The 21,218-nt window shown below is 34.3% G+C and overlaps 5 protein-coding genes across 5 annotated transcripts; 1 reads left to right on the top strand and 4 right to left on the bottom strand.

Moving 5' to 3' along the window:
• Positions 1–628: 628 nt before the first annotated feature.
• LOC128196800 (auxin-induced protein 6B-like) lies at positions 629–1,335 on the bottom strand. The gene has a single exon (XM_052878481.1). The coding sequence runs from the start codon at positions 1,063–1,065 to the stop codon at positions 787–789; it is 279 nt and encodes a 92-aa protein (XP_052734441.1). The 5' UTR covers positions 1,066–1,335; the 3' UTR covers positions 629–786.
• Positions 1,336–1,603: 268 nt separating this feature from the next.
• Positions 1,604–2,249, top strand: LOC128196801 (auxin-induced protein 15A-like). The gene has a single exon (XM_052878482.1). The coding sequence runs from the start codon at positions 1,848–1,850 to the stop codon at positions 2,124–2,126; it is 279 nt and encodes a 92-aa protein (XP_052734442.1). The 5' UTR covers positions 1,604–1,847; the 3' UTR covers positions 2,127–2,249.
• An 8,073-nt stretch (positions 2,250–10,322) lies between these two features.
• On the bottom strand, positions 10,323–10,887 carry LOC108338809 (auxin-induced protein X10A-like). The gene has a single exon (XM_017575838.2). The coding sequence runs from the start codon at positions 10,803–10,805 to the stop codon at positions 10,527–10,529; it is 279 nt and encodes a 92-aa protein (XP_017431327.1). The 5' UTR covers positions 10,806–10,887; the 3' UTR covers positions 10,323–10,526.
• A 3,121-nt stretch (positions 10,888–14,008) lies between these two features.
• LOC128196802 (auxin-induced protein 6B-like) lies at positions 14,009–14,545 on the bottom strand. Its single transcript, XM_052878483.1, has one exon. It carries the CDS (start codon positions 14,453–14,455, stop codon positions 14,177–14,179), a length of 279 nt encoding a protein of 92 aa, XP_052734443.1. The 5' UTR covers positions 14,456–14,545; the 3' UTR covers positions 14,009–14,176.
• A 1,888-nt stretch (positions 14,546–16,433) lies between these two features.
• Positions 16,434–16,965, bottom strand: LOC108340021 (auxin-induced protein X10A). Its single transcript, XM_017577251.2, has one exon. The coding sequence runs from the start codon at positions 16,866–16,868 to the stop codon at positions 16,590–16,592; it is 279 nt and encodes a 92-aa protein (XP_017432740.1). The 5' UTR covers positions 16,869–16,965; the 3' UTR covers positions 16,434–16,589.
• Positions 16,966–21,218: the final 4,253 nt, after the last annotated feature.

A 21,218-nucleotide genomic window follows, 5' to 3' on the forward strand; every position in this document is an offset into this window, starting at 1 on the left:
AAATCACAGAAGGAAGAAAAAGTGGTCCAATGATTATATGAATACAGATACTTTTCTATTTTCCTTCAAAATAACAGGGTAATATCTTGCAGTGTATGTTGGGGAGTAAAAGAAGCGATTTTTAATCCCCTTACCGTACTTGAACCGACCTATATTCCAAGACTTATTGAGTCAAGCCGAAAAAGAGTTTGGATATCATCATCCCATGGGTAGCCTAACAATTCCTTGCAGTGATGATGTCTTCAAACATATAACTCACTGCTTGAATGAACAATGAATTTCGCACTTTAGGATATCGACATACATCGGTAGAGACATTTTTGTACAATAGGCTTCTTCTCTATCATATAAAAATCATGAAAGTTTGAGCAATGATGATGATTCCAATTGCTAACTCTTTTGTTTATCATTACAATGTTCACTTCTTCTCCCTGCAATTAGAACGGTAGACAATACTAGAAGGTTGTATGTTCCAACAAAAAGACTTGATTATTCTCACAAATTCCTCAACCTAACAAACCCAGATCTGCACAATCAGGGCAGGGCAGAGCAGAGAAATCTATGAGGGATGCATTTTTAACTATTTCTTATTCAGTAATTATGTAGATCAGATTCATAGCAAATGTGAGAAAAAACTTCGTGGAGATAACTTATCATTCAGATTAAATTTCATTTAAAAATTCAGACATCAAACATGGAGAGGGAAATAATCTCAAGGTAAGAAACTATGATACAAAAATGTGTCAAGTATATGTCTACATCTAAGTGAGTTCCATCTTCATGCAGTTAGCAGCTATCGAAGCGAGAAGTGATATCTAAGAACACATCTTCTCCACAAGGAATTGTGAGACCAGCAGTTGGATGGTCATAGCCAAATTCTTCCTCAGCTTGACTCAACAGATCCTGAAATGAAGGTTGGTTCAAGTATGACACAGGGATCATAAACCGCTTCCTTTGATCTCCAACATAGACTGCAATGTAACCCCTTGGCACATCCACAACTTTTGAAGATGCTTGGATTGCTCGAAGAGATGCCTTTCTGATACCAGGTAAACGAAAACCCATGTTTTATATGATGATACTTGGGAAGAGAAAGTTGAGAAAAGATAGTTGTAAATAAGATGTTAGTTTTTGGAGCTAAAATGCTTTAGGATGTGAATGATTTTGGATGTCCTAAATGTTTGCAGCCAGGAATATATATATAGATGAAAAATTTTGTAGGATAGCATCGGTTACATGAATGATTGAGGGTGGAGGCTTTGAGTTATGAGTTATGGGACCGGCAGGATGGAAAGGGCATATGTGTTGCCTTAGAAGTGTTTCTTAGAGATTAATGGGAGATGTTATAGTCGATAGTACATTATGACAAGCCAATCCACTTGAAATAGAGTAGACGTATGATTTCAAATCTCATGAATGTAATGGTGTATGATCTCTCACTGTCCTTTGGCTCATAATTTGATCTATCCAGCTGTAAATCAACATTAGGTAACGTGAAGAAAACATGTTCAGAGCATGTTTGCCAAAACGTGGAATACGAATTAATCCATGAACAGGATTGGGACTTCACTTAGCCACGTCTCATTGGGAACATGTGGAGGCTTAATGTTTCTCGTTGCAGAACAAGGTGGGGTTACGTAATGCACCCTACTTTATTCTTGATAAAAGTACTGTAGACAATAGCATGCAATATCTCATCTTTGCGCTCTCCTTCTTTTAACATCTATATATACGCTATCCTATACCTTCAAAAAACAACACAAGGCTTTGGAATCCTCTCAACCATTAAAATTTGGGTTCATTCTCTGTAAATTTGAGATTGATATCATCTTCAGTCAAGCTCAAAAATGGGTTTCCGTTTACCTGTCATCCGAAGGGCATCATTCACTGCAAGACAAACAACTTCAAAATCTGAAGACATACCGAAGGGCTATTTTGCAGTTTATGTTGGAGAGAAACAAAATCGGTTTGTGATTCCCATCTCTTACTTGAACCAACCTTCATTCCAAGACTTACTGAGTCATGCAGAGGAAGAGTTTGGGTATGATCATCCCATGGGAGGCCTCACAATTCCATGCAGTGAAGATGTCTTCCAACATACAATTTCTTGCTTCAAGGGACAATAGATCTCACTTTAGGAGACTCACATAGATTAATTAGAGACATTTTGTACAGTAGGCATCTTCTCGAATTGTAACTATTTTTACCAAATTTTGGGTAATGATGATGAATTCAAATTTTTCTATCTATTTTTCCCTTTCAATGTTTACTTCTCCCAGCACTTACAATGGTATACAGCAGTAAAAAGACTCGACTATTCTCATAAATTTCACAGCATAAATAAGAAACCCAAGTGCTCGGCAATCAGGGCAAGGCAGGGAAGGGGAAGAGATGTTAGTATTTTAAAAGGGGGCAAACGAGAAGAATCAATTTCTTTAGAAGGAGTTTCAGAGGTTTTTAAGTTTTTTATAGATCTGGTGGATTTTTCCCCAACCAAGACAGTTATAATGGACTTAAAGTTAAGTTGTGTTGCTCCAATTCATTCGAATGGATAAGATCCATTGTCATAGAAATTTCATATGAATTTGATGTAAGGATTATCTATATATAATTATTCTATGAACATAATTTTCATTTTGTAAGAGGATAAGATTGCTTCTTTTGGTTGTTTGGATTGATAAACAAACATTACAGGAAAAAAGAAAAACAAAAAGAGAGAAATTACTTCATCCCATCCATCACCATGCGATTTCACCCACTTAAAAATCCTCATGGGGAAACATCACCTTTTATTCCGTTTTCTTTTCTAAATATTACCCAATAAAAAAGTAGGGCAATTTCTCGTCCTTGCATCATCTTGAGATCAGAGATTACAAACTTGGGCAATAATCCCCCATTCAAAGAGAAAGATACTTAATTTCTATTTTCATCCCTAAAAAGATGGTAGTATCTTAAAATAGTTCAAGGATTGAAGACTATTCAATTAATTGAGAGTTCGTAACTTCCACAACCAGTTGCTGCTTGATTCACATAGATGAAATGGGCCCTCCTCATATGAGCATAGACTTGTATGGATGGTTTTGATCTTTTGTCAAGCCATATTATAGATTTTCAGTGACGAGGGATGGTTCACAAAACTCTTAAAGTGAGATTAAATCAAAGCAGTACAGTTTCACAAAGACTTATACTTTCAATGAGTTTTTCTCTTTATTTTCCTCCCTGTTAGATTGTAGTTATTTTGTCAATGAACTTAGCTAGAAAACGTAGACATAATAGCTGAATTTAAATCCCAGACATTAAGGATTACTTGGAGACAACTAGTTAATTTCTTATTCGACAACTCAAAATTACAGATGAAGGAAATGTGAGAAAACTCTTCATGCAGGAAATTTATTGTAACAATTACTGCACTGTCCAAATTAATAAAATAAAATTGGACAGAGACTATTTTCATGCTAAGAAACTATGCTACAAAACTTTTGTATATACATTTAAATCAGTCTGATCCTCACGGATTAGCACCTCATTAAGCGAGAAGTGATATCCAAGAACACATCTTCTCTGCAAGGAATTGTGAGACCACCCATTGGATGCTCATATCCAAAATCTTCCTCAGTTTGACTCAACAAATCTTGAAACAAAGGTTGGTTCAAGTATGATACAGGAATCATAAACCGCTTCATTTGATCTCCAACATAGACTGCAAGGTAACCCTTTGGCACATCCACAGCTTTTGAAGATGCTTGGATTGCTGGAAGGGAAGCCTTTCGGATACCAGGTAAACGAAAACCCATCTTTTATATATTGATTGTTGGGAAGAGAAAGTTGGGAATAGAGAGTTGTAGATAAGATGCTAGTTTTTGAAGTTAAAATGCCTTAGGAAGTGAATGATATTTGTTGTCCTAAATGCTTGCATCCATGAACATATATATATAGAGCTAGAAAGTTTTGTAGGATATCATCTCGTACTTGAATGATTGAGGGTGGATGGCTATGAGATAAGAGTCATGGGACCGATAGGACAGAAAAAGCACATGGTGTTGCCTTGGAAGTGTTGCTTAGGGATTAATGGGAGATGTTATAGTTGACAGTACACTATCCCAAGCCAATCCACTTGAAATAGAGTAGACATATGATTTCAAATCTCATGAATATAATGGTCTGTGATATCTCACTGTCCTCTGCCTTATAATTTGATCTATCCAGCTGTAATTTCAACAATAGGTAACGTGAAGAAAACATGTTCAAAGCATGTTTGACAAAACGTGGAATACCAATTAATCCATGAACAGACTTGGGCCTTCACTTAGCCACGTCTCATTGGGAACATGTGAAGGCTTAATGTTTCCTGCTGTTCAACAAGGTGGGGTTACACACCTGCACCCTACTTTATAGAAGCACTGCAGACAACACCACGCGATATCTCATCATCTCTATGCTTTCCTTCTTTTAGCATCTATATATACACACTCCTATACCTTCAAAAAACAACACAAGCCTTCCGAATCCTCAAGCATCAAAACTTAGATTCATTCTCTTAAATTTGAGATTGTTCTTCTTCCTTAAACGAGCTCAAAAAATGGGTTTCCGTTTACCTGCCATCCGACGGGCATCATCATTCACAGCAAGACAAACATCTTCAAAATCTGAAGACATACCAAAGGGCTATTTTGCCGTTTATGTTGGAGAGAAACAAAATCGCTTTGTGATTCCCATCTCTTACTTGAACCAACCTTCATTCCAAGACTTACTGAGTCAAGCTGAGGAAGAGTTTGGATACGATCATCCCATGGGAGGCCTAAGAATTCCTTGCAGTGAAGATGTCTTCAAGTACACAATTTCTTGCTTCAATTAATGGACAAATAGATCTCACTTTAGCAGACTGACATAACTTATTAGAGACATTTTGTACAATAGGCAACTTCTTGAACTTGTAACCATTATTACCAAATTTTTATTAACGATGATGAATTGAAATGCTAAGTTTCTATCTATTTATCAATTTCAGTTTTTAGTTCTCCCAGCAATTAGAATGGTATACAATACCAAAAAGACTCGATTATTCTCTTAAATTTCACAGCATGAGAAAACCAAGAGCTTCACAAGATAGGACAATTAGGGGGCAAAGATATTAGTATTTTGCTAGACCGAGGAGAAGCATCAATTTCTGTAGAACGGGTTTGGAAGATTTTTAAATATTTTATAAACACGTAAAATTAATGGTCTCAATCATTCACGAGATTTTGCACCTGCCAAGGCAGTTATGATAGACTTAATTAAGTTTTGTTGTTCCCATTTAATTCGATGGGATGATGTAAGGTTTCGTTTATCTATATATTGATTTCGAGAATAATTTTCCACTTTATAAGAGGATGAGATTTTAGTTGAAGTCGTTTCTTTTAGCTGTCATACAGATATTGCTACCATCAGCATGCTTTATTTTGATTGATATTCATATTATCTTTCTTGATTACTGATTGCTTTATCACATGTTTCTTTTTCTTGATTGACATAGCAGCTGAAATTCAGGAACTTCTCAATACTATGCTGAACTTCAGAAATACTTTCGACAAGGATGCTAATCTGGCTCATGCAATAGTTAAAATATATATTAGATGGTTAACAATGGAGAAGATTATCAGAGTAATGCGGGATAAGTTTTGATGGAGTACTTGTGAGACAAAAAATGGAAAAGAGAAGGTATAGTATATTATTAAAGGGGAATGTTTCACAATCACAAGAAATTCACTCCGTACAAAATGAACCTCAAGAGTTGCTTTTATAGACCTACAGAAAGTGCTCACATATATACTCAACAAGTACTAAAATATTCATTAAAGAGACTTATATAAAGTATTTGATTGAGATTTAAGACAAGTTTATATTAGTACGCCATATTTAAAATATAATTTATTTTCTGTTCAAGAAGGAAACTGATAAAGATTGGCCGAGTTAACGAGACAATAAATCTGGGAAGGCAGAAATATAAGGTCAAAATTTCTTTAATTTGTGGAAAAAATATAGAAATCTTTGTTAAAGAGCCCATATAATGACTGATTTAAATCTAGTTTGCAATTATATATCAATCTATGATTAGAGGCCTTTTAAAAATTACACTGTAATGTATATTTCAATCGAATTTATGTTTTATTCTAGCCCTAAAACCAACTAATGTGCTGAATTGCCCATGTGAAGACAGTGTTGTTACTCAACTAAGTGAGATGAAGATTTCTTTATCATAATTGGATCTTCCATATGGTGCTGCTACATAAGACCCAATTAATGACAACTGGGCGTGGCATACAGATATGAAATTACTCTCCCGTGGTTTTTCTTGTGTTTAATCTGGCCATGCTAATTTAATCATTTCCTTTGTTCGATTATAGGGACGAAATCTTGTGTCGGTCAGGTCATTTTTTTGTGACAGTCCACATAGACATCAGAGATAGATGAAACAGAAACTAATAAAGCTAGGTCGTCCTCATGAAACATAATGAGTCTTGGTTTCTTTCACCCTTTTCAGCACTTTGAAAAGAAACTTTCGATTTCACAATTCCAAACTGAATGTTCAGATTATTAAATCCCGTTTGTTTTCGTAATAGCAAATAAGAAGGAATTAAGACAACTAAGGTAATGGTCATAAACCTCATCTTTGTGTGAATATTTTTACACTTGCATGAGTATCATAAAAAAAATGAGAATATTTTCAACAACAAAACTTGAATTACATAAATTCTGTCAATTGATGCTAGGTTCAGTCTTCACAGGATTAGAAGCTATTAGTTCAAACGAGAAGTGATCTCTAAGAACTCTTCTTCTCCACAGGGAATTGTAAGACCACCCGTTGGATGTTTATACCCAAATTCTTCCTCAGCAAGAATCAACAATTCTTGAAACGACGTTTGCTTTAAGTATGATGTGGGGATCACAAACCTCTTCATTTTCTCTCCGACAAAAATCTTAAAGTGAGATGAAATCAAAGCAGTACAGTTTCACAAAGACTTATGATGAGTTTTTCTCTGTTATATTGTAGTTATTTTGTCATTGAACTTAGCTAGAAAATGTAGAGATAATAGTCGAATACAAATCCGAGACATTAAGAAGTACTTGGAGACAACTAACTAATTTCTTATTCGACAACTACATAGCTCAAAATGACAGATGAAGAAAACGTGAGAAAACTCTTCATGCAGGAAATTTGTCGTAACATTTGCTATCCTGTCCAAAGTAATATAATAAAAATGGAGAAAGAATATTTTCAAGGTAAGACACTATGCTTCAATGGACAATGAATTTCGCACTTTAGGATATCGACATACATCGGTAGAGACATTTTTGTACAATAGGCTTCTTCTCTATCATATAAAAATCATGAAATTTTGAGCAATGATGATGATTCCAATTGCTAAGTCTTTTGTTTATCATTACAATGTTCACTTCTTCTCCCTGCAATTATAATGGTAGACAATACTAGAAGGTTGTATGTTCCAACAAAAAGACTTGATTATTCTCACAAATTCCTCAACCTAACAAACCCAGATCTGCACAATCAGGGCAGGGCAGAGCAGAGAAATCTATGAGGGATGCATTTTTAACTATTTCTTATTCAGTAATTATGTAGATCAGATTCATAGAAAATGTGAGAAAAAACTTCGTGGAGATAACTTATCATTCAGATGAAATTTCTTTTACAAAGTCAGATATAAAAACTGGGGAAGGAATATACCAAGGTAAGAAACTACGATACAAAAATGTGTCAAGTATATGTCAACATCTAAGTTAGTTCCATCTTCATCCAGTTAACAGCTATTTAAGCGAGAAGTGATATCTAAGAACAAATCTTCTCCACAAGGAATTGTTAGACCACCCAATGGATGGTCATACCCAAATTCTTCCTCAGCTTGAATCAACAAATCTTGAAACAAAGGTTGGTTCAAAAATGATACAGGAATCATGAACCGCTTCATTTTTTCTCCAACATAGACTGCAAGGTAGCCCTTTGGCAGGTCCATAGCTTTTGAAGATGCTTTGATTGTATGAAGGGATGCCTTCTTGATACCAGGTAAACGAAAACCCATGTTTTGTGTATTGATACTTGGGAAGAGAAAGTTGGGAATTGAGAGTTGTAGATAGGATACTAGCTTTCCAAGTTAAAATGCCTTAGGATGTGAATGATTTTTGCTGTCCTAAATGCTTGCAACCATGAATATATATATATAGAGATAATTTTTTTTGCAGGATATCATCTGGTACTTGAATAATTGAGGGTGGATGGCTGAGAGATAAGAGTCATGAGAATGATAGGACAGAAAGGGCACATGGTGTTGCCTTGGAAGTTTCTTAGGGATTAATGGGAAATGTTATAGTTGACAGTACACTATCCCAAGCCAATCCACTTGAAATAGAGTAGACGTATGATTTCAAATCTCATGAATATAATGGTCTATGATATCTCATTGTCCTTTGCCTATAATTTGATCAATCCAGCTGTAATTCAACATTAGGTAACGTGAAGAAAACATGTTCAAAGCATGTTTGACAAAACGTGGAATACCAATTAATCCATGAACAGACTTAGGCCTTCACTTTGCCACGTCTCATTGGGAACATGTGGAGGCTTAATGTTTCCTGCTGTTCAACAAGGTGGGGTTACACACCTGCACCCTACTTCATGCTTGATAGAAGTACTGCAGACAACACCACGCGATATCTCATCTCAATGCTTTCCTTCTATTAGCATCTATATATACAATATCCTATACCTTCAAAAACAACACAAGCGTTCCGAATCCTCAAGCATCAAAATTCAGATTCATTCCCTGTAAATTTGAGATTGTTCTTCTTCCTTAAACGAGCTCAAAAAATGGGTTTCCGTTTACCTGCCATCCGACGGGCATCATCATTCAAAGCAAGACAAGCATCTTCAAAATCTGAAGACATGCCAAAGGGCTATTTTGCCGTGTATGTTGGAGAGAAACAAAATCGGTTTGTGATTCCCATCTCTTACTTGAGCCAACCTTCATTTCAAGACTTACTGAGTCAAGCTGAGGAAGAGTTTGGATATGATCATCCCATGGGAGGCCTCACAATTCCATGCAGTGAAGATGTATTCCAACATACAATTTCTTGTTTCAAGGGACAATAAATCTCACTTTAGGAGACTGACTAGATTATTAGAGACATTTTTTAGAATAGGCATATTCTCAAACCTGTAACTATTATTACAAAATTTTGAGAAATGATGATGAATTCCAATACTAAGTTTCTGTCTATTTATCCATTTCAAATTTTACTTTTCACAACAATTAGAATGGTATACAGCATCAACAAGACTGGATTATTTTTATAAATTTCACAGCATGAAAAACCAAGAACGAAAACAAGGCAGGGAGGGGCAGAGATATTAGTATTTTGTTAGGCCGAGGAGAAGCATCAATTTAAATATTTATAAACACCTAAAACTAATGGTCTCAATCATTCACGTGATTTTGCAGCTGCCACAGCAGATATGATGGACTTAAAATTAAGTTTTGTTGTTCCCATTTAATTCGATGGGATGATGAAAAGTTTGGTTTATTTATATATTGATTCCAAGCATAATTTTCAATTTTATAAGAGGATGAGATTTTAATTGTTTGCATTGTTAAATAAACATTACAGAAGAAAGAAAACAGGGAGAAATTACTTCACCTCATCCATCACCATGTGATTGCACTCACTAAAATCCTTATCGGGGCAAAACCTCACTTTTTATTCCATTTTCATTTTTCAATTATAACCAACAAAAAGGCAGGGCAATTGCTTGTCCTTTGCATCATCTTGAGATCCCATGTTTCGAACTTGTATGGATGCTTAATTTCAATTTGCATAAAAAAAGATAGAATAACTATTAACTATCATAGCCAGTTGTGCTGCAAAGCCAATAAACATAATCATGGCAAGAATGTGTTGCTGCTTGATTCAGAAATGAAAAATTGTTAATCATAAAGAATTGGATCCTCGTTCATACGTGGTTCACAGAGACTTGTATGGATGGACCTGATATCGTGTCAGGCCATATTTTAGATTTTCAGTTCCAGGGATAGTTCACAAAAATCTTGAAGCACGACGAAATCAAAGAAGTTCAGTTTGACAAATAGTTGTTATTTCGATTACTTGTTCTCTTTGTTTCTCTGATGCATCCGTCATTTTTGTTTTAAACTTATCTTCTTTTCCTTTCTCTTATAATGTAGTTTTTTTTGGTTATTGAACTTATAAAATGTAGAGATGATAGCTGAATGTAAATTTGATACATTAAGAATTAATTGGTTAGCAACAACTAGCTAATTTCTTATTCAACAACTAATAGGTAGATCAGAATGACAGATGAAGAATATATGTGAGAAAACTCTTCATGTACGAAATTTCTCATAAAGCTTTTATACTGTCCCAACATAGATAACAAAAACGGACAGAAATTTTCAAGGTAACAAAATATGCTACAAAAAATTGTGTCTATACATTTTCATCAGTCTCGTCTTCATGGATTAGATCCTCATCAAACGAGAAGTGATATCCAAGAACTCATGCTCTCCGCAAGGAATTGTGAGACCACCCATTGGGTGATCATACCCAAATTCTTCTACTGCTTGACTCAACAAGTCTTGAAATGATGGTTGGTTCAAGAATGACACAGGGATTACAAAACGCTTCATTTTCTCTCCAACATAGACTGCAAGGTGACCCTTTGCCACCTCCATACCTTTTGAAGATGCTTCGTTTGTAGCAAATGATGCCTTTCTCATACCAGGTAAGCGGAATCCCATTCTTGTATGTGATGAGACTCGGGACAATAGTGTTACCAAAAAAAGACTATGTAAGATCCAAGCTTTTGAGCTGCTTTGGGAAGTTTATGATATTTGTTGTGCTTAATGCTTGCAAACTTGAATATATATAGAGATGACGAATTCTTTGAAATTGTTGTCTGCATAAATAATTGAGGGGGAAAGCTAAGAGATATGAATCATGGGACCAACAATTAGACAGGGGCATATGGTGTTGCCTTGTAGGACTTTATCAAGGATGAATGTAACATGTCATAGTGTATAGTACGGGTCCCACCTTCTCAAGAATCCACTTCAAATAAAACTGACGTTTGATAAACCTCTAAAATATAATGGTCTAATATCTCCTCCTATCCGTAGCCTTATAATTCAATAGTCAGAAACTACTTCCCATCTATAATGTACTTCAATATTAGGCCGCATTATCAATCTGGAGAAAACATGTTCCAAGCATGTTCACATCATTATGAAATACCAATTAATGCATGAATAAATGTTTAATATCACTTAGGGACGTCTAGGTTGTTTGATAAGGTGGTGGGCTTATACATGTACACACCTGTATCCTTGATAGAGGCATTGAAGACAGAACCACATGATATCTCATGTGTATACCCTCCATCTTTTAACGGTCTTTTTCTTCTAATTCAGTTAGTAGGAAGTCTTTAAAACTATATATACACTATCTTTTTTGCACTCCCAAGCATCAATATTTTGGTCCATTCTTTCTCAATCTCGGATTGTTCTTCTTTCTTCTAATAAAAAGCTCAAAAATAGGGTTCCGGTTTTCTTGCTAATCGACATGCATCATCCACAGCTGGGTGAGCAGCTTCAAAATCTGTAGAAGTGCCGAAAGGATATCTTGCAGTGTATGTTGGAGAGAAACAGAAGGGGTTTGTGATTCCAATATCATATTTGAACCAACCTTCCTTCTAAGATTTATTGAGTCAAGAGTAGGAAGAGTTTGGATATGATCAAGAAGAATATAGAAAATTCTAAAATAGAAGTATTAAATTGTAATACAAATTCTAGAATATTGTAAAAGATTCTAAGATAGGAAGAAAAAAAAAATCAAGAACATTTTACATAAGTAAAAATCTAAAACATTCCCTTCACAGCCTCAAAATACCAACGGAGACAATAAATCAAACACTTTAGAATACTGATATATATTGGAAGAGAGATTTGGTACAATAGGGGAATTCTCTAACTTGTAATTATTAATTGTTACCCATTTTTGAGTAATGAAAGCAAAATCAGTTGTGAAGTACTTTTGTTAATCGATTACAATGTTCACTACTCTCTGAAATTAGAATCGTAGATAGAAGTAGAAGGTTCTTGCCTGAAAATAAGGGTTCATTGTTCTTTTTAATACACACGACACTCATCTGCTTCACAGTATGGAAGTCCCATGATAATATTTTATTTCGGCCAAGAAAAACATCAATGTATTTGGGAAAGTATTTGAAAGTTTTAAGTTGTGTACGCACAAAATTAATATTTATGGCCTCAAGCATACTCAACATACGCTGTCACTTTGAATAGCAGACAGGTAATAATAATGGACTTCTTCATATAGTAAAAAAAAAATTCAGAATTGTGCTATATCATTAGGCTGTGTCACTGACTTGTATCTATATTCTCCCCATCTATGAGCACCAACCATTACTTGATCTCACCATACGACAATGCTGCAATCTCCAATTAATTGTATTTCGCATTGCACTTTCCGTATTCTTCACAACTCACAAGGGCCAGTAGTTTAAGGTGTTATGACAAAGAATTGCATTGGTTTTAACTTGAGATTTCAATATTTTGATGAAGTGATTTGATATATAAATTTTAAAAAAATTATTTTAATATGTATTTATAAATTATAACTAAGTTTAATTATTAATTCAATCTCATTTTAGAGAAAGGCAATATTTCTCTGTTTAGAAAATATAAATTAAATTGAATCAAAATTTTAAATATAAAAATCAAATTGAATACAAGACATTGTGATGTTAACACTTACACATTACACTGTATTAACATTCGGCATTGTCACCGCTACGACATGACACACTATCTAACATGTGACATTTTTTTTAAATAAAAAAAATTAAAAATATTACATGCTAACACTTGACATGTACGGACAATAAATTAATAACAATCTAACGGAAATGGTCTAACAAGATATTTTTTTAAATTAAAAACTTAATTGCACCAAATAAAAACTAAAGTTCCTTTTGATTTTTCTAAACAAAATATAATACCAAAAGTGTAATTAAGTCAAACTCTTACGGAGAGCTAATGTGCGTATGTAAGTGTCAACAGTTGTAATCGTTCCCTTACCATATAGCTAAAGTTACCTATAACGTAACTTATTTGGATTAATCCACAATATCTTCCTAGATTACTTAATACTTCATCATTGGTAAGGGGATAATAAATCTCACTTATGGAGATGAAAATATATTCTTAAATAAATTTAAAAAAGGCATGTTCCTTCGGTAACATGTAACTATTTTTATCAATATTTTAGTAATGGCAATAAATTACTTAGTATTCTTTTTAATCATTCACAGTTCATTTGTCTTAGACAGTACAACATTAGAAGGTTGCTTACAGGAAGAAAAACACTTCATTGTTCTCGTGAATTACACAACATAAGCAAAACAATATGTGAGTTGTTTTAGTCTGCCGAAGAATATAGACAATCATTCACGTAACAACTTTAATTTCCTGGGCATTATATGGAGAAAATAGCAATAAACACTATTAGTAAATTTTTCACAGTTAATAAATCACAAACCACTCTTTTGGTTTTGTCCATTATAAACTCTAATGTTTTGAATATTAGTTCACCTTTGAAGACCAGGAAAATGGAAACCCATTGCATATCCAAAGAAGTAACAGACTAAAGTTTGAAGGATTTGATTCAAACATTATAGACGTGCATATATTTGTATTATATCATTTTAAAATATCTCATCCGCTCCTAAACCCTAAACTTCTAGTAATACTGAAAAAGATAGAGGCCAGTCAAGCTAATTAGATATTACAGTAACAAGGGAAATGACATGAATCTAAGGTAAAAATTGCAGTGTCTTGTACAAAAAAAATGAGGAAATTAGAGTTAAATGCATGGATTTTAATACAGTTTCAATTATGTGTAATATATATATACTATGAGAGAATAAAACGTGAAAAAGGTTAGAGTTCCCAAACTTTCTCATTCAGACTAAATTTCATTTACAAATTCAGACAACAAACATGGAGAGGGAAATATTCTCAAGGTAAGAAACTATGATACAAAAATGTGTCAAGTATATGTCTACATCTAAGTGAGTTCCATCTTCATGCAGTTAGCAGCTATCGAAGCGAGAAGTGATATCTAAGAACACATCTTCTCCACAAGGAATTGTGAGACCACCAGTTGGATGGTCATAGCCAAATTCTTCCTCAGCTTGACTCAACAGATCCTGAAATGAAGGTTGGTTCAAGTATGACACAGGGATCATAAACCGCTTCCTTTGATCTCCAACATAGACTGCAATGTAACCCTTTGGTACATCCACAACTTTTGAAGATGCTTGGATTGCTCGAAGAGATGCCTTTCTGATACCAGGTAAACGAAAACCCATGTTTTATAAGATGATACTTGGGAAGAGAAAGTTGAGAAAAGATAGTTGTAAATAAGATGCTAGTTTTTGGAGCTAAAATGCTTTAGGATGTGAACGATTTTGGATGTCCCAAATGCTTGCAGCCATTAATATATATATAGAAGAAAAATTTTGTAGGATATCATCGGTTACATGAATGATTGAGGGTGGAGGCTTTGAGTTAAGAGTTATGGGACCGACAGGATGGAAAGGGCATATGGTGTTGCCTTTGAAGTGTTTCTTAGAGATTAATGGTTGATGTTATAGTCGATAGTACACTATCTCAAGCCTATCCACTTGAAATAGAGAAGACGTAAGATTTCAAATCTCATGAATATAATGGTCTCTGATATCTCACTGTCTTTTGGCTCATAATTTGATCTTTCCAGCTGTAGATCAACATTAGGTAACGTGAAAAAAAACATGTTCAGAGCATGTTTGTAAAAACGTGGAATAACAATTAATCCATGAAAAGAATTAGGCCTTCACATAGCCACGTCTCGATGGGAACATGTGAAGGCTTAATGTTTCCCGCTGTTCAACAAGGTGGAGTTACACACCTGCACCCCACTTAGTGCTTGATAGAAGTACTGCAGACAACACCACGCGATATCTCATCTCTACGCTTTCCTTCTTTTAGCATCTATATATACACACTCCTATACCTTCAAAATACAACACAAGCCTTCCGAATCCTCAAGCATCAAAATTCAGATTCATTCTCTTAAATTTGAGATTGTTCTTCTTCCTTAAACGAGCTCAAAAAATGGGTTTCCGTTTACCTGCCATCCGACGGGCATCATCATTCTCAGCAAGACAAGCATCTTCAAAATCTGAAGACATACCGAAGGGCTATTTTGCAGTTTATGTTGGAGAGAAACAAAATCGGTTTGTGATTCCCATCTCTTACTTGAACCAACCTTCATTCCAAGATTTACTGAGTCAAGCTGAAGAAGAGTTTGGATATGATCATCCCATGGGAGGCCTCACAATTCCATGCAATGAAGATGTCTTCCACCATACAATTTCTTGTTTCAAGGGACAATAAATCTCACTTTAGGACACTGACAGATTATTAGAGACATTTTGTACAATAGGCATCTTCTCAAACTTGTAACTATTATTACAAAATTTAGACTAATGATGATGAATTCAAATACTAAGTTTGTGTCTATTTATCCATTTCAATTTTTACTTTTCCCAACCATTAGAATGGTATACAGCAACAACAAGACTTGATTATTTTTATAAATTTCACAGCATGAAAAACCAAGAACGAAGACAAGGAAGGGAGGGGCAGAGATATTAGTCTTCTGTTAGGCCGAGGAGAAGCACCAAAGATACGTAATAAAAATTTAGGGCAATTTCTCGTTCTTGTATCATCTTCAGATCCCAGATTACAAACTGGAGCAATAATCCCCAATTCTACAAGTAAGATACTTTTATTCTATTTTCATCTAAAATAGTTAAAGGTTTGAAAAATATTCAATTAGTGGATAATTCGTCACTTCAATAACCTGTTGTGACCATAAAATCAACTAATTTGATCACGCGAAAATGGTATCTCTGCTTGACTTGCACTTTTTATCATAAAGAATCGGGTCCTCCCTCGTATGTGCATGGACTTGTATTGTATGGATGGTTTTGATCTTCCGTCAAGCAATATTTCAGATTTTCAGTGACCAGGGATGGTTCACAAAAATCAAAAAAGCAAGTTGAAATCAAAGCAGTTGAGTTTCATAACGACTTAATTTCCATGAATTTTTCTCTTTATTGTACGGTGATCTTGTTTTAAACTTATCTTCTTTTCCTCTCTGTTATAATGTAGTTTTTGGTCAATGAACTTAGTTAAAAAATGTAGAGATAATAGCCGAATTTAAATATGAGACATTAAGGATTCTTTGGTTGTAGAGAACTAGCTAATTTCTTATTCGACAACTGTGTAGATCAGAATGACGGATGAAGAAAATAAAACTCAACATGTTCGAAATTTCTTGTAACATTCTTTTTACTATCCAAATTAATATAACAAAAATGGATAAACAATATTTTCAAGGTAAGAAACTATACTACAAAAATTATGTCTATACATTAATGTCAGTCTGATCTTCATGGATTAGCACCTCATCAAGCGAGAAGTGATATCCAAGAAAGCATCTTCTCTGCAAGGAATTGTGAGACCACCCATTGGATGTTCATACCCAAATTCTTCCTCAGTTTGACTCAACAGTTCTTGAAATGCAGGTTGGTTCAAGTGTGATACAGGGATCATAAATCGCTTCATTTTATCTCCAACATAGACAGCAAGGTAACCCTTGGGCACGTCGACAGATTTTGAAGATGCTTGGATTGCTGGAAGGGACGCCTTTCTCAAACTAGGTAAACGGAAACCCATGCTTTATATGTTGATAATTGGAAAGAGCAAGTTGAGAGAAGAGAGCTGTAAATAGGATGCTAGCTTTGAAGTTAAAATACTCTCGGATGCGAATGATTTTTGCTGTCCTAAAAGCTTTCGGCCATGAATATATATATATATATATATATATATATATATATATATATATATATATATATATATATATATATATATATATATATATATATATATATATATATATATAGATGAGAAATTTTGTAGGATATCGTAGGGTACATGAATGATTGAAGGAGGATGGCTTTGAGTCACATGGTGTTGCCTTGGAAGTGTTCTTAGGAATTAATGAGAGATGTTATACTTGATAGTAATCCCATGCCACTCTACTTGAAATAGGACGTATGATTTCAAATCTCATGAATATAATGGTCTATGATCTCTCACTGTCCTTTGCCTCATAATTTGATCTATCCAGCTGTAATTCAACATTAGGTAACGTGAAGAAAACATGTTCAAAGCATGTTTGACAAAATATGGAATGCCAATTAATCTATGAATAGACTTAAGCCTTCACTTAGCCACGTTTCAATGGGAACATTTGGAGGCTTAATGTTGCTTGTTGTTCAACAAGGTGGGGTTACACACCTCCCACTTAATGCTTGATAGAAGTACTGCAGACAACCCCATGTGATATCTCATCTGTACTCCCTCCTTCTTTTAGCCGCTATATATACATTATCCTATATCTTCAAAAACTACACAAGCCTTCGGAATCCTCAAGCATCAAAATTTAGATTCATTCTCTGTAAATTTGAGATTGTTCTTCTTCCTTAAACAACCTCAAAAAATGGGTTTCCGTCTACCTGTCATCCGACGGGCATCATCATTCACAGCAAGGCAAGCAACTTCAAAATCTGAAGATGTACCAAAGGGCTATTTTGTAGTTTATGTTGGAGAGAAACAAAATCGTTTTGTGATTCCCATCACTTACTTGAACCAACCTTCATTCCAAGACTTACTGAGTCAAGCTGAGGAAGAGTTTGGATATGATCATCCCATGGGATGCCTAAGAATTCCTTGCAGTGAAGATGTCTTCAAGCACACAATTTCTTGCTTCAATTAATGGACAATAGATCTCACTTTAGCAGACTGACATAACTTATTAGAGACATTTTGTACAATAGGCAACTTCTTGAACTTGTAACCATTATTACCAAATTTTGATTAACGATGATGAATTGAAATGCTAAGTTTCTATCTATTTATCACTTTCAGTTTTTAGTTCTCCCAGGAATTAGAATGTATACAACACCAAAAAGACTCGATTATTCTCATAAATTTCACAGCTTGTGAAAACTAAGAGCTTCACAAGATAGGACAATTAGGGGGCAAAGATATTAGTATTTTGCTAGACTGAGGAGATGCATCAATTTCTCTAGAACGGGTTTGAAAGATTTTTAAATATTTTATAAACACGTAAAATTAATGGTCTCAATCATTCACGAGATTTTGCACCTGCCAAGGCAGTTATGATAGACTTAATTAAGTTTTGTTTTTCCCATTTAATTCGATGGGATGATGTAAGGTTTCGTTTATTTATATATTGATTACGAGAATAATTTTCCACTTTATAAGAGGATGAGATTTTAGTTGAAGTCGTTTCTTTTAGCTGTCATACAGATTTTGTTACCAACTGCATGCTTTATTTTGATTGATCCATAGTATCTTTTTCGATTACTGATTGCTTTATCACATGTTTCTTTTTGTTGATTAACATAGCAGCTGAAACTCAGGAACTTCTCAATACTATACTGAACCTTCAGAAATACTTTCGACAAGGATGCTAATCTGGCTCATGCAATAGTTAAAATATATATTAGATGGTTAACAATGGAGAAGATTATCAGAGTAATGCGGAAGAAGTTTTGATTGAGTACTTGTGAGACAAATATTGGAAAAGAGTATTGTATATTATCAAAGGGGAATATTTCACAATCACAACAAATTCACTCCATAATGAACCTCAAGAGTTGCTTTTATAGACCTACAGAAATTGCTCACATTTACTCAACAAGTATTAAAATATTCATTAAAGAGACTTATGTGTAAAGTATTTGATTGAGATTTAAGACATGTTTATATTAGTAAGCCATATTTAAAATATCATTTATTTTCTGTTCAAGAAGGAAATTGATAAAGATTGGCCGAGTTAACGAGAGAATAAACATGGGAAGGCAGAAATATAAGGTCAAAATTTCTTTATTTTGTGGAAAAAATATAGAAATTATTGTTAAAGAACCCATATAATGACTGATTTAAATCTAGTTTCCAATTATATATCAATCTATAATTAGAGGCCTTCTAAAAATTACAGTATAATGTATTTCAATCGAATTTATGTTTTATTCTAGCCCTAAAACCAACTAATGTGCTGAATTGCCCATGTGAAGATAGTGTTGCTACTCAACTAAGTGAGATGAAGATTTGTTTATCATAATGGGATCTCCTCCATATGGTGCTGCTGCTACATATGAAAACAAATTGAGTATCTAAGTGTTTCTGTTTATCGATAGCTATGTTCTGTTCTTCCTGCAATTAAAATGTAGACAGTATTAGAAGGAAGAGCTAATATTTGTTTGGGACAATTTTAAAAGAATTTAAGTTCTATACACACATTCGGATCATACACGAGATTTCACTCATGTCAACTGCTGAAACAGTTAAAATGAGTTTAATATGAAGGATTATTGTTGCCATTAATTTCAATGGACAACATGCATAGCTAAAAAAATTCATATTCATTTGACGTATGGTTTGTTTATCTATATAAATATTGTTGTATGAAGATCACATAATCTCAATTTGGTAAGAAAAAGAGATCTCCTATTCTGGTTGTTTGATCTTGCAGTGTATGTTGGGGAGAAAAAGAAGCTATTTTTAATCCCCTTATCGTACTTGAACCAACCTATATTCCAAGACTTATTGAGTCAAGCCGAAAAAGAGTTTGGATATCATCATCCCATGGGTGGCCTAAAAATTCCTTGCAGTGATGATGTCTTCAAACATATAACTCACTGCTTGAATGAACAATGAATTTCTCACTTTAGGAAACCGACATAAATTAGTAGAGACATTTTTGTACAATGCGCTTCTTCTCTATCATATAAAAATTATTATGAAAATTTGAGCAATGATGATTCCAATTGCTAACTTTTTTGTTTATCATTACAATGTTCACTTCTCCCTGCCATTAGAATGGTAGACAACACTAGAATGTTGTATGTTCCAACAAAAAGACTTGATTATTCTCACAAATTCCTCAACCTAACAAACCCAGATCTGCACAATCAAGGCAGGGCAGAGCAGAGAAATGTATGAGGGATGATTTTTTAACTATTTCTTATTCAGTAATTATGTAGATCAGATTCATAGCAAATGTGAGAAAAAACGTCGTGGAGATAACTTATTCAAATCAAATTTCTGTTACAAAGTCAGATATCAAATATGGGGAGGGAATATACCAAGGTAAGAAACTATGATACAAAAATGTGTCAAGTATATGTCTACATCTAAGTAAGTTCCATCTTCATGCAGTTAGCAGCTATTTAAGCCAGAAGTGATATCTAAGAACAAATGTTCTCCACAAGGAATTGTGAGACCACCCAATGGATGGTCATACCCAAATTCTTCCTCTGCTTGACTCAACAAATCTTGAAATGAAGGTTGGTTCAAGAATGATACAGGAATCATGAACCGCTTCATTTTCTCTCCAACATAGACTACAAGGTAGCCCTTTGGCACGTCCATAGCTTTTGAAGATGCTTTGATTGTATTAAGGGATGCCTTCTTCATACCAGGTAAACGAAAACCCATGGTTTATATATTTAAACTTGGGAATAGAGAGTTGTAGATAGGATGCTAGTTTTTGAAGTTAAAATGCCTTAGGAAGTGAATGATAATTGTTGTCCTAAATGCTTGCAACCATGAATATATATATATATATAGAGCTAGAAAGTTTTGTAGGATATCATCTGGTACTTGAATGATTGAGGGCGGATGGCTATGAGATAAGAGTCATGGGACCGATAGGACAGAAAAAGCACATGGTGTTGCCTTGGAAGTGTTTCTTAGGGATTAATGGGAGATGTTATAGTTGACAGTACACTATCCCAAGCCAATCCACATGAAATAGAGTAGACGTATGATTTCAAATCTCATGAATATAATGGTCTATGATATCTCATTGTCCTTTGCTTATAATTTGATCTATCCAGCTGTAATTCAACGTTAGGTAACGTGAAGAAAACATGTTCAAAGCATGTTTGACAAAACGTGGAATACCAATTAATCCATGAAAAGACTTAGGTCTTC

Source organism: Vigna angularis, chromosome 5 (genome assembly GCF_016808095.1).
Source record: "Vigna angularis cultivar LongXiaoDou No.4 chromosome 5, ASM1680809v1, whole genome shotgun sequence".
NCBI lineage: Eukaryota > Viridiplantae > Streptophyta > Magnoliopsida > Fabales > Fabaceae > Vigna > Vigna angularis.

Excerpts from the sequence above, each read along its gene's own strand:
- LOC128196800 (XM_052878481.1), bottom strand. The coding sequence starts at position 1,065 with ATGGGTTTTCGTTTACCTGGTATCAGAAAGGCATCTCTTCGAGCAATC.
- LOC128196801 (XM_052878482.1), top strand. The coding sequence starts at position 1,848 with ATGGGTTTCCGTTTACCTGTCATCCGAAGGGCATCATTCACTGCAAGA.
- LOC108338809 (XM_017575838.2), bottom strand. The coding sequence starts at position 10,805 with ATGGGATTCCGCTTACCTGGTATGAGAAAGGCATCATTTGCTACAAAC.
- LOC128196802 (XM_052878483.1), bottom strand. The coding sequence starts at position 14,455 with ATGGGTTTTCGTTTACCTGGTATCAGAAAGGCATCTCTTCGAGCAATC.
- LOC108340021 (XM_017577251.2), bottom strand. The coding sequence starts at position 16,868 with ATGGGTTTCCGTTTACCTAGTTTGAGAAAGGCGTCCCTTCCAGCAATC.